The sequence below is a fragment of the Macaca nemestrina genome, chromosome 9, assembly GCF_043159975.1.
Source record: "Macaca nemestrina isolate mMacNem1 chromosome 9, mMacNem.hap1, whole genome shotgun sequence".
NCBI classification, from domain to species: Eukaryota; Metazoa; Chordata; class Mammalia; order Primates; family Cercopithecidae; genus Macaca; species Macaca nemestrina.
The window spans coordinates 32,765,719-32,778,760 of NC_092133.1; the positions used below are offsets into that span (position 1 = coordinate 32,765,719).

At 58.8% G+C, this 13,042-nt stretch overlaps 1 protein-coding gene across 6 annotated transcripts; it reads right to left on the minus strand.

The window, feature by feature from the left end:
• Positions 1-82: 82 nt before the first annotated feature.
• LOC105478384 (leucine zipper tumor suppressor 2) lies at positions 83-10,792 on the minus strand. Of its 6 annotated transcripts, none has more exons than XM_011735619.3 (5): positions 10,654-10,792; positions 4,998-5,447; positions 3,770-4,429; positions 2,188-2,445; positions 83-1,435 (listed from the first exon to the last, which is right to left on the minus strand). In XM_011735619.3, exons 2-5 carry the CDS (start codon positions 5,403-5,405, stop codon positions 752-754), a joined length of 2,010 nt encoding a protein of 669 aa, XP_011733921.1. In that variant the 5' UTR covers positions 5,406-5,447; positions 10,654-10,792; the 3' UTR covers positions 83-751. The 6 variants fall into 6 exon arrangements, with proteins under 6 accessions (XP_011733921.1, XP_070925369.1, XP_070925370.1 ...); XM_071069268.1 differs by lacking the exon at positions 10,654-10,792 and adding an exon at positions 9,991-10,077; XM_071069269.1 differs by lacking the exon at positions 10,654-10,792 and adding an exon at positions 9,964-9,980.
• Positions 10,793-13,042: the final 2,250 nt, after the last annotated feature.

Sequence of the window (13,042 nt, forward strand, 5' to 3'; positions counted from 1 at the left end):
CAAGAGAGCTCGGGGAATAGCCAGCAAATAGAGGGGGTGTGGGTCAAACAAGTTCCTATACTCTTTATCCAGCGCATTCACATTATTTTTAAACAAAAAAAATTTTTTTTAATTTTTTCTTTGGGTTTGTACAAGAAATTTACAGTGTGAAAAATATACAAGTGAAAACGAGGCCATAAACCTGGGTGAAGGGAGAGGCTGCTTGGTCACAAACACAAATAAACAAGACATTTCTGAGTTCTTCCTTTGGTCTGACTTCAGCCCCCTCCCTCCAGGAGACAGGCTGCAGAGCTCGAACCTGGGAACCGAGCCCAGGCCCGGCCCTGTCCCCCAATATGGGCAGGCACATCTGGAGCAGCTGGTGCCATCTGGCTTTCTCTGGCTTTGGGGTCAGGGGGAATGTGGAGAGGAGGGAGCCCCTTCTTCCTCCCAGCTCCCCTGGCTGGAGTGGGCTGGAAGCGCCTGTGAACAGGGTTGGCAGTGGCACTGGCAGCGGTGGGGAATGAAGTGGGTAGTGACAGGAGCCTCTGGGTGACAGTGAACACGGGGACCTTCGAGCGGTCTGATCTTGCTCCTCCAAGTCAAAGGACCATCCCAAGTTCCTGGCAGAATCCCAGAGGCCTGGATCCTAGGAGACAAGTGGCTTTGGGGCCCTCAGCTTTTGGGATCATCCGTGGGCCCTGGGTCCTAAGTGGATCTGCAGCTGCTGCCCCTCTGGGAGAGCTCCCTGCAGAGCTGGGTGCCGAGGGCCCTAGATCTCAGTAGCAGTGATCTCCTCCAGGCAGATGCAGGGGGCCTGCTCAGCCAGGCCCAGCTCCGCAAGCTCCCGGGCCTCCAGCTCCAGGCTGAGCTGCTGCAGCTCCTGCTCTAGCTGCCGGTTGCGCCGGTACATCTGGATGTAGTTGTGCTGCAGCTGCTTCTGGTAGCGGATCACCTGCTCCTTCTCTGCCTGCCAGGCCAGCCGCTCCCCTTCAAAGCTGTCCCGCTGCTCCTCACCCCGCCGCCGCTCCCGCTGCAGCTCCACCCGCAATCGCTCCACCTGGGCCCGCAAGCTGCCCCCAACCCCGGCTGCTGCCCGCTGCACTTTGGCCTCATCACTCTCTGCCAGGAGGAATGGGTCAGCGGTGGCAGGTGGCACAGCGGGCTCCCGGAGTCCAGCCGCCTCAGCATCCAACTGCCCAGCTTTCTCCCGCAGCCGCTCGGCTTCCTGGCGGTGTCGCTGCAGCTCCTGGGAACAGGCTTCCAGCTCCAGCTCCCGAGCTCGGGCGGCCTCCTGTAGACCCCGCGCACGGCCCTCACTGACCCGCAGGGTAGCACGGGCCTCCCGCAGTGCCACCCGCAGGGCCACCAGCTCGCTGCCCTTCTGCACCAGCTCTGCCTGAGACTCCTTCAGCTGCTGCTTCAGCAGGGAGATCTCGCCTGATTTCTGGCACACCTGGGGGTGGGAGGCAGTGGGGAAGGATGGTGAGACAGGTTCTCCTGGGGGGACAGGCCCTGTGCATCATGCTGGGCATTCGGGAGGAGAGTCCATCTTTATCCCCATTTTATAGATGGAGACACTGAGGCAAGTCTAGTGACATGTCCAAGGTCATAGAGTGAAGATGTGGCTTAAGTGGAAAGCAGACAGATTTTTTTGCTTCAAAGTTGGTGTCTTCAAAGCATCACGAGACACTGTGGAAGTACCACTGAGCCCTGGGGACTGGGTGCTGGCAGGTGCTGCAGGAGTGGGGGCAATGGAGGGCAGTACCCAGGTGTCTACTGGAGAGGTACTACAGTGACTTGGTTAAGAGCTCAGATATTGGAGCCAGACTGCCTGGGTTCAGATTTGGCACTCCAGTCTTTCTGGGCCTCAGTTTACTCATCTCTAAAATGGGGAGACTAGTGGTAGCCCCCTCAGTGTTGTTATAAGGATGAAATGATCTGTCCCATGTAACATGCTTAGAAGAGTGCCTCCACACCACAAACACCACATTCTTACTACTGGCTGGAGCGTGGCTTTGTGCCACTAGACAAGGCCAACAAGGAGACCCTCCTCCCAGAAAGGAACAGAGGAGAACTTCATCTCACGGAGGTGAGGAAGGGGAGGACCTCTGGGGGTGGCAGGCTGAGGGAGGGTGCAGCTGGGCCCCTTTTTCCAGGGTTTCTCCCTGTGTGACCCTGCTCCCTGCCCCTCCTGGTCTGGCCCACCTCCCACTTGGTCTCCTCAAGCCTTGGCCCGAGCTCCCGCTGCTCCCGCTCCAAGGTGGCGCAGCGCCGCTCCAGCTGTTCACGCTCCTGCAGCAGCTGTGCAAAGTCATCCTGCAATTGCCGCTTCTCCTGCTGCAGCTGGAACACCTGCAGCTGCAGCAGCTGTTGGGCCCGCTGTGCCCGCTGTGCCTGGGCTGCACAGTCCTCTCGCAGGGCCTCGCGCTCTCGCTGCCAGTGCCGCTGCCGCTCCTCGTATGCCTGCAGGCGAGAAGACAGACCCAGCTCCTGGGCAGTTTTCCCAACTCCCCACTCAGTGTCTGCTCTGGCGGCCCACTTCTGAGGGCTCAGGAAGGGTGTATTCCATCAAACAACAATAGTAATTGCAACAATACTAACTGCTTTTATAATGATCATAGAAACAAACACAAGAGCAAGCAGACTGGGCTCGGTGGCTCACGCCTGTAATCCCAGCATCTTGGGAAGCCGAGGTGGGTGGATCACTTAAGCTCCGGAGTTCGAGACCAGCCTAGGCAACACAGCAAAACCTTGCCTCTCCAAAGAACAAAAATTAGCTTGGTGTGGTGGCGTGTGCCTGTAGTTTCAGCTACTTGGGAGGCTGGGGTGGGAGGACTGCTTGAGTCCAGGAGGTTGAGGCTACAAGGAGCCGAAATCGCGCCACTGCACTCTAGCCTGGGTGAGAGAATGAGACCCTGTCTCAAAAAAAAAAAAAAAAAGCACTTGGCCGGGTGCAGTGGCTCAGGCCTGTAATCCCAGCAGTTTGGGAGGCCGAGGCGGGTGCCTCACTTGAGGCTAGGGGTTCGAAACCAGCTTGGCCAACATGGTGGGAACCCCGTCTCCACTAAAAATTCAAAAAAAAAAAAAAAAAAAAAAAAGCAAGCATTTATGTATAGCATTTCCTAGATACCAGGCATTAGTCTAAGCACTTTACACCTTTTGCCTTATTTAATCCTCATAACAATCCTATGAAGCTAGAAATATCCCTGTTATAGATGAAGAAATAGAGGCTGAATAAAGTTAAGCAACTTGCTCAAGTCCAAAAACTGGTATTTAGCAGTGGGAGGTTTGAATCCATGCACTCTGACTCCTTTCCACCCCACAAGTTTTGTTTTTTGTTTCTTGTTTTGAGATACAGTCTTGCTCTGTTACCCAAGGCTAGAGTGCAATGGCAAAATGTCAGCTCACTGTAACCTCCTCCTCCTGGGCTCAAGTGATCCTCCTACCTCAGCCTCCCAAATAGCTGGGACTACAGGTACATGCCACCACACTCAGCTAATTTATTTTTAGGAGAGATGGGGTTTCCCCATGTTGCCCAGGCTGGTCTCAAACTCCCGAGCTCAAGCAATCCGCCCACCTCGGCCTCCCAAAGTGCTGGGATTACAGATGTGAGCCACCACGTCTGGCTATTCCACAAATTAAACCAGACAACTGGTGGGGAGGGCAGGGGGGTCACAACTACAACTACCCAACCCCTCTTCCCTGCTAAAATGGAAATGCCCCTTTCATTCCCCAGGCCTTGGGATGTCCTGCCATGCCCCTTCCCCATCATTGCCTCTGACCACACCTGGCACATGGTAGCCTCATTCTCGTCCAGACTGTCCCGCAGCTGCTGAAGCTCTGCCTCCCGCTCTCGGAGCTTTCCTTCCAGGACACAGTGCAGCAGGGCCTCGTCAGAAGGAGGTGGAGGCGGGGGTGGTGGTGAGCGCTCCCCACAGGAGCTGCTGTCAGGGGAGGCCCGGGTACCACTGCCCAAAAGCCCGGCAGCCACACGGCCCCCCAGGGAGCCTGTGCTCTTGCTGGAGGAGGACCGGCCACTGTCTGAGTGGGAGGGCCCAGTAGGGACCCCTCGGGCTGGCCCAGGCAGTGCCCCTCGCCCAGAGCCATGGGAAGGCAGGTGCCCGCCTGGGGAGCTGGTGGTTGGCTCGGCACCTCCGGTGCTGTAGGTGGGCAGGCTGGACAGTGAGTTTCGGCCAGAGTCGGATAGCGTCCCTGATGGGCAGCCACTGGCCCAGCCACTAAATGCCAGGGGTTTGTCAGCAGCTGAAGAGGAGGAGGAAGAAGAGGAGGAGGAGGCAGGGCCCCCAAACAGCTGTGTCAGGCTGCCCTGGCTCCCAGACAGCCCGGTGGCCCGAGGACCCATGAAGCTAGGCAGGGACGGAGCCCCTCGAGGTTTGGGCAGCACTGGCTTGAAGGCTGTTGGGCGGATCAGGATCTTCTCCATGTTCTGAAATGAGGTGCCATGTGACAGTGGAGATGAGCTAGCTGCCCAATCTTGCAGAACCCTTATGACACTCCCTGCCCTCCCATCTGGGGTCCCCAATGCCCATATATTCGTAACAATTGCGGCCACTGGTGGAGGTGGCCACCAGTGTCAGCTTTGTGTCAAGCAATCTGAAAGGTTTATCCCCATTATCTAAATATGATCACTATTCTCATATTACAGATGAGGAAATGGAGGCTCAGCAAGGTTAAAGGCCTTGACCAAAGCCAAACATATAACTGGTGCAGAAATAACCAGAACATAAGCAACTAGCACTTAACAACTGTATACATGCCACATGCTAGGCACTATGCTATACATTATTTGACCTTCACGTCAGTTCTAGAAACTGAGGCTCAGGTTAAGTGACTTCCCTGAGGTCACACATGCAGAATGAGAGAGAGCTGGGATTAGGACCCAGGTCTGGTGAATCTGGAGCCCACACTCTTTCCTCTATATAAGCTTCTAAATTCCAGTTTTCCAAGGGGGACTCCCGTTCTACCCAGGCCCACAAGGAAGAGCTGGTCCTCACCTTCTCCAGCTTTCCAGAGACAGGGATGAGCTTCGGTGGTGGGCCGCGGAGGTGGGCATTGTGTGCCCGCTGTTCTCGGGCATCCTCAACATCACTGCTTGGGCTAGGGGGTGACTCTGTCCGGAAGTCCTCATTGATGTAGGTGAAGCTGGTGACAGGGACAGCCTTCCTAGGAGGCACAGCTGGGCACAGCGGCTCCTGTGCCTCATAGCCACCCCGCAGCAGGCCATCCTGCTGGCGGAAGAAGGTGGGCCCAGGAGGGCCGTGGTGGCGGGGAGGAGCTGGACCCCCGGGACAGGGCCGGCCTGAGATAAGGCTGCTCACACTGCCCATGGCTGGAGCTTGTGGGGCAGTGGCAGCTTCAGGAGCAGGCTCCAGTGGCACTGGCAGAGTCTGCACAATGGCCATGGTGGCAAAGGCTCAGGCCTGGCCAGCGGCCTCGCAGGTGACCTGTAAGCAGGGCAGTGGTGTCAGAGTCCCTCCACCTAGAGACCCCTCCTGACCCACTGATCCTGACCAAACACCTCCTTGACATCAGTAACAAGCCTTGATCCCCACCGAGACTCCCCCTTCAAGTGCTGGAATGAACCTCAATTCCCCCTGGGCCCCAGACCACACTGTCCAATGCTGGTCTGAACAGGGCTGAGGATTGAATCCACTCAGCAGAGATGCTGAGAGGGATGGGAGGCGTGGGTGATTACTGCAGAGCCACTTGTCAGCAAAGACTCAGGCCTAAGCCCAATCCTGCATTCCACAGAGGCCAGGACTCAGGTGAGGGAGGGGCCTTCTCTACCAGCTTGAAGCACACGTCCCTGGTCCTCTAAGTCAGGTGGGCAGTTTGGGCTGAGGTACCTCAGGGGTACAATCAGCACCTCAGATGGTAATTAGGGAACGAAGAGCCAAAGTCAGTCAGTGCCCTGCCTCCCTCTGCTGGGCCTCAGTTTCTCCCAGTGAGGCAGCTAAACTGCCTCTGTGGATCCGGCTAAATAAGAAAACCACCACTCTTAGGGAGTCCACAGGTGTCCTTTGGGGTCTCCTGCCTCCCAGAGGTAGATGCAGGCTCATACATTTTCCATGACAACTCCTAGCCTCTGCACACCCAATCAGTGAGGCCTAAAGGAACCTCCACAGGCTCTACCCCATTGCCAACCTCTCTGAAACCCTACAGCTTCAGAAGGTCCCCAGACTAACCCTGAGGGGAGGAAGGTAGAAGTCCCGCCTTCACCTCTAGTGGCTGCTCCAAAACCTCACTTCCACAGAACCCAGGCAAGATGGCTCCACCTCCCCAGGCCCTGCTCCTTCCTGGAAGCAGCTGTAAGCCTCCACCCGGAACCCCCTCCCTAGTCCCAGTCCCGAGGCCGCTGATGACCAGGACTTAGGCATCTGCTGAAGTCATCATGCAGAGCAGGGCCAAGAACTGGACAGAGAATTGCACTGGGAGTAGAAATGTGTGCATTTAGTTATTTGTTGTGTGACTACATGCACAGGAGCGTGGAAATGAACACGTGTATATGAAAATGTGCGTGAAAGCATCGTGAATGTGAGTCTACACATGTTTGATGTATCAGTACATTCACATACATGAGTTCATGTGTGAATTCACATGTGTATATCTTACAAGAGTATGTGGGTAAGGGGTCATTAGAAAGCCTGTGAAAGTTATAAATGCAGATCTAACAAGTGAGTTTGTGGTGTGTGGGAGAGACGGTGCCTGGACAGCTTTGTCAGTAAGTTCATGAGTTTATGTGTGATCTCCTATGTATGTGTGCGACTAGGAAGGTGAGTGCACCAGGGTGTGCAGAGGAACCTGTGAACGTGGGCACGCAGGTATGAGAGTGGTGGGAGCCTGGGTGGCTTGAGGGCCCATTGGTGGGGGGAGCCTGTTTCCTTCCCTCTCTGCCATGTGGGGAGAGGTGGGACATTATCTAACTCCTTTGCCTGATCTGTCCCCTTCTTTCTCGCATGCACTCCATTAAATCCACCGCCTTCCTTCCCACCCAAGTCAAAAGATACTGCGAACCAGGAAGAGGTGTCCAGGCTGGGGCAGGAGCTGCGGGGAGCTGGGGGAGGGGTAGGCCGGGCGCAGGGAGCGATCACAGGCCCCTCTGCAGGGCGGGGGCTCAGACCACCCCACACATCCCAGCGCCCAGCAGAGCAGATAGAAAAACCGTTCCCCTCCCCTCTCTGGGCCCACTCCAGGGCGTGGAGTGAACAGTGGGGAAAGGACTTCTTAGGGGGCCAAGGGCTGGCACCTCTGTTGCATTTCCCCACTTCAGCGAGCACGGAGAAAGTGAAAACTGAAGGAAGGAGACAGGCTCAGAGAAAGACAGGGACCCAAAAGAGACAAAGACTTGGAGAAGCCCGAGGGTCAGGCCGACAAGGAGACAGTCAGGCGTACTCAGTGAGCCAGGGCCCCCAACCCCACGGAGCCGAGGGCCCCTAAGTCCAAAGTGCCACAGAGCTGGGCCCTGAGAGCCACACGCCCAGGGAGCCAGGAGTCTGGAAAGCCAGGCCCAGCCAGCCGGGCTCCCGCTCTTGGAGAGAAGGAGGGGCAAGTGGAGGCTCCATTTTGAGAAATGCGTTTGTGGCTGTGGGAGATGGGAACCCCTCATTCTCCCCAGCACTCCCTGAGCAATCACTCTGGCCCAGGAGCACCCCCCTTTTACCGGGCTGAGGGGAGCTGAGGGCTGGAGCTGGTTCAGGGCCGGCGAAGGATCTGGAGTTGGGGAAAGTCTCCCTGCCACCCAAACTCCAAGGACCAGTCAAGCGGGGTCAAGTCTGCGATCACGAGTTCCCATTCGGCGGCGGGAAGCCGGGAGCCCCCGATCCATCCTCCAGAACCCAGCCCCCCTTCCACAAAGTGGGGCGTCTGGAGAAAGCTGTCTCCCGGCTGGACTCCACCGCGCAGAAGTTGGGGACTCCCCAGGCCGCCTCCCAGACCCGGCCCCCCCTCACCTCCGCCGCGCTGCTCCATGCTCAGCCCTAGGCCGCCCCCAGCGCTCCACAGGCGCGCCGCCCGGCTCCGGCTCCGGCCCCGGCCAGCGTACCGCCACTCGGAGCCGCCCGGCCCGGCCCCGCCTCCGCGGCTCCCCCGGCCCTGGCCAGCCCCCGCCCAGTGCGAGTGGGCGGCGCCGCGCGGGGGAGGGTCCGAGGGGCGTCTCCGCCCCGGGACGCGGACACGCGCAGGGACACGCGCAGGCACCCGCGTCACGCGAATCCGCCGGGGCGCACGTAGGGGCTGCTCGGCGGCAGTCGGGAGCCCTGCCTCCGACGCCTTGTGACTGCGTGTCCGGCGGCTCGGTTCGGCTCGACGCGGCGGCGGCGGTGGTCACCCTCCGCCCCAGCCGGGGCCCCGGGGCTAGCGGCAGCTGGTCATTGTTCCAGCACAAAGGGCCACGGCACGGCGGCGGCCGCCCCTCCCCCTCCGCTTCTCCAAGCGAAGCTTCCTTGACACGCTCTCAGCCTCAGAGTCCCAAGCGAGAGAGGTCGACGACCGGCCGTCCCCCACTCTCCGGTGCCGGGGACCCGCGCCCTAGCGCGAGTCGGAGGCCGAGGCTGGGTCCGCACCTGCCCCACCAGGGGCGGGTTGGAGGCGGCAACCTGGGCTTCGCAGAGGCGGCGCCACCTGGCGGCCCGCTCGGAGAACACACCCAGCCGCCCCCCACCACGCGGGCCCTGCCCCACTCCCCGACACGGTGCCCTTTTCCCCGCGAACCCAGGCCGGCCTCTGGCGCGGCCCCGTGCTCCCCAGCCTCCCCTCGGGACCGCTTGCTAAGACAGAGGTCATTTCTCGGAGAGAAGCGGCCCCTGGCTCCCCAACAATCACTGGGGCAAACCGGTCCAAGCCTACAGCCCAAACCTACACGAGCCGCACGGCAGACAACATTCCACTTTCTCAAGGTCGCAAATATTCTCACCTTCTCGCACACAATACAGTCTCCCTAACACCCACGCGACCTTTCCCACATGCAGCCTCACCACGCAGCCACAAGCAGTCTCAGCTGTCACGTGGGTCCGCGTTCCTTCTTTCCATAATCTTCCAGTCCAACTCACACACAGACACGGTGTCACAGGCCTGTTGGGCACAGGCTTCCACAACAATCCGCAGTCCTTCGCACCCAGTCACTGTCTCAAATGCACTTAGTCTCCTAACCATCTTTCACGCATTGACAACCTCTATTCAGTCACTCACACAGACAACTTCTTACAGCCATGCTTCACAAATATTCTACCGCACAGCCTTTCCCCTAGGGGTCTCGGTGACCCGGTCAGGTCAGCTGATGCCTGCATCCCTGGGCAAAGACAGCCTTTCTCCCCTAACCACCCCCTCCCCCGCAGGGCCAAGGCCTGCCAGAGCTCGCCCGGGCCCCAGGAAGGAGCATCCCCCCCTTCCAGGCCACAGCCCTGGCCGGCTCTCAGCTCTATTTTTAGCTCCATGGACAGGGTTGTTTTTCTTTCTTTTTCCCTGGAAAGGGAAACACAGCCCAGCCACCCTCAGACTCACCCCAGACCCTCAGCCTCACAAGAACAGACTGAGCCCCTCTCCCCAACAGAGCCCCCTCCTCTGGCCTTGCCCTGATCCCTGCCTCCTGGGGCACCGAGAACCTCCTCCCCTTTCTGGCAGCCTGCCCAGCTCAGGCGGCAGCTGGGCTCAGCGTGTGTGTAGGGGTAGGGGGTGGGGCGGGAAGAAGGCATCGAGCTACTGCCCACTCCCTCATTCCCTGGGGGCAGGGGCTCGTCCTCCTTTTTCTAGGGGTCTAGGCCCACTCTGGTATTGAGGGGGCGTTTACACTCATGCATTTTCTGCGGGGGAGGAGACTCCTACTCCGGCAAGGAGTGGAGGTGAGGGTAGGAAGGGGACCCGCAGGCGCTCAGGCAGCTGCTCTCTGGGCTGGCGGGAATAGGCGGGGGCACCTGTCCACTGCCATCAAGGGCCTGTCTCCGAAACCTTCGGGGATGCAGATACCAAGAATGTGCTGGGGGAAGGACGTACAGGAGCCCAGGTTAACCCCAGCCCTGCCCAGCAGCCCGGCCCTCCTGCTCCGCCCCGGCTCCAGGGGGCGCTGTGCTCCGGTTCCTGGGAGAGGGCTTATCCCGGCTCCAGGAGGAGAATGGAACGCCGTCCGGCCTGGAACCAAGCAAACGCGCCTCGTGGTGGGGTTGGGGGCACAGGCCACTGGTGTGCGGAGCTGTCACGTGCCCGGCGCCTGTTTACGTCTTCGTCTTCACCTGTGGGCGGCCAGGAAGCAGGAACCTCTGGGTGCGTCCCACCCGGCCCGCCCCCGTCGGCGGTCACGGGGCTGCCCCTTTCCCGCACCCAATGCGCGACCGCAGAGTGCCCTGCCGGCTGTGGGTCCGCGCGGGCTGATTGGCGCTGTCCCTGGGAGTGCAAGGGTAGAAAACTGGGCGCGTCCTTTCCGACTGCATGTGTGTTCGCGTGTCCCAAGTGCGGGCGTGGGTCTGTGCACGCGTGTTTGGGGCCCGTCGGCGTGCGTTTTCGTGTCGCTTCCCTGTTTGGACTCTTCGCGGGCGACCCACCAAGTGCGGACCCCCCTCCTCACTCCATCCCTAGCTTCCCCAGAAGCGGAAAGTTCGTTCAGGAGCGGGGATGTGCGGGAAGCAGGAGTTCCTGCACCTCCGCGGCCCCACCACTCACCCAGCGCCACCTGCGCCTCGGCTCCAGCTCTGGCCCCGCTCCTGCTCCAGCGCGCCCACCTCCTCGCCGCGACAACGCCGCCTCCCTAGCCCGCTCCGAACTCTGGGCTCCGAACTCCGGGCTCCGGGTTCCGGGCTCCCGGCTCCCGGCTCCGGGCGCTCGCCTGGCCTGACCTGGTGGGGCGGGGCGGGGCGGCTCAGGCCGCGCCCCCCACCCAGGGAGGGGAGTGGTCTGTCCCGCACTCCACCAACAGCCTACCCAGTTCCCAGCCCCACAGGGACTCGACGGTGGCCGAGGCTGCCCCTCTGGCCTTCGCCTTCACAGTTTACTGGACTTGGTTTTTGACGTGGGGAAGGGGGCGAGCATCTCGTGACCGATAATTCGACTACCTGGCTGCCTTAAACTAAGCTGCCCTATAGAACTTGACTCTGCCACCCTCCCTGCTCCGTTGGGAGCCCAACCCGGTCCACTCTTGGCCCAATCCCCAAATATAGGGAAAACCCCTGGGAATCAGACAAAGGAGGCTCGAGTTTCACCAGAGCAGCTCCCACCTGCCCCCACCATGCACACACCTCAGCGTGGGGCTGCCCAAGCAGAACCAGCACAGCCCCCTCCCTAGAGTAGGTGTCTGCCCAGGTGAGCAGGCCTGCCGGTTCTGACCCCCCACGGGGCATGACTGGGCTTCTCTTAGACTCATAAAATCCTACCCACAGGCACAAACAGGAAGTTGGCCTGTATTGCAGGGAGGCCCCAGGGGCTCCCTCCCGCCATGGCACTCAAGGCAGCATGTGGGAAGGTCTTTAGGTATCTGGGCCATATGGGCTGCTGGAGACCTCGGTGAGTTGTTGTTTTTTGAGACGGAGTCCCGCTGTGTCGCCCTGGCTGGAATGCAGCGGGCGGGATCTTGGCTCATTGCAACTTCAGCTTCCAAGGTTCAAGTAATTCTCCTGCCTCAGCCTCCAGAGCAGCTGGGACTAGAGGCATGTGCCACCACGCCCGGCTAATTTTTGTATTTTTAGTAGAGACGGGGTTTCACCATATTGGCCAGGCTGGTCTCGAACTCCTGACCTCGTGATCCACCCACCTCGGCCTCCAAAAGTGCTGGGATTACAGGTGTGAGCCACCACACCCGGCCGAGCTATTTATTATTAAACCCATCCACAGCAGAGAGGAAGCTGCTGGAGGAGCAAAGCTGCCCCCTCATAGCCAAGTGTGACATACACTATCAATTAGAGGACAAGGCTGTAGATCCAACTGGACCTGGCTTAGCCAGGCCTTTCCTGAGTTCTCGGGGAAATGTTTTTGAATTTTTTTTTTTCTTCCCAATCCACTGAACCTGTGAGTCAGGGAGATTCTTAACATCCAGTTGGGTGTAGGCAGACCAGTCCTATCCCAGGGAATCTGCACAGGCCCTAGGGACCCCCCACTGCTTTCTAGAATCCAGGGATCTGAACAGGCTGGGCCCGATCATGATGTGGGTGTTTAAGGCAGGTATGGAGTAGAATGTGTCTGTGCAGGGGGTGGGGCTGGGGAGAGTATTAGCTTCCCCTCCCCCTCATCCTTCTGGTTTGTGCTGTGTGGGGATGTCTACTAGAAGGGTGGGGCAAGACAAACAGACAAGTCTGTATCCCTCTATCCCCAGTTCACAGAGACCTCACAAAGGTCCCCTACTGGAAACCCCTAAAGGATCTCCTGAGAACCCACCAGGCATTCTAGGGAGACAGGAACGTGGAACCCACATCCTTACAGGTAGGACTGATCTGGTATTGTGCCTCTGGAAGGCATGGCTGCCGTTCAGTGTTACAGACTCTGGATGAAGCCTAGACCAGTCAACGGCTGGGAATGATTACTGCGGGATTAGGGAAGCCTGGCTCCAGCCAGTCTGGGAGAGACCCCCAAGAAGGGAGGCCCTGGAGGAGCTCTCCCCACCCCCCAGGTTCTTCCTCACAGAGAGCAGCTTTCCAGCAGCCTTGCTCTGGATGTTTCAGGAGACATTTGTGGCCAGAGTTCTCACACTGCAGAGACCACAGACCCCTCCACCAGTCCCAGAAGCCCCTTTATAAGTTGAAAGGAACAGCCTGACAAAGCAGCTCTGCATCCAAAGGGAGCAGGAAACCTTCCCCCAACCCTTACAAAAGGATTCTCCCCAGCCCCCTCAGAACATCTTGCATTCTCACGACTCTTTTAGGGAAATCCAAAGGGAAACTAGGACTTTTGGATATCAGAGGACAAGAGATGAGGTGTCATCATTTAGGAATACTTTTGACAGTCCCTCTGGATCACCTATTTTACAGTCTCCTCCAGGGTTTGTTAAAAATGAGGATTACTGTAGCCCTCGTCAGATCTCCAGAATGAGAACCGTATGTGGTGGAGGATGGGGGGAGAATGG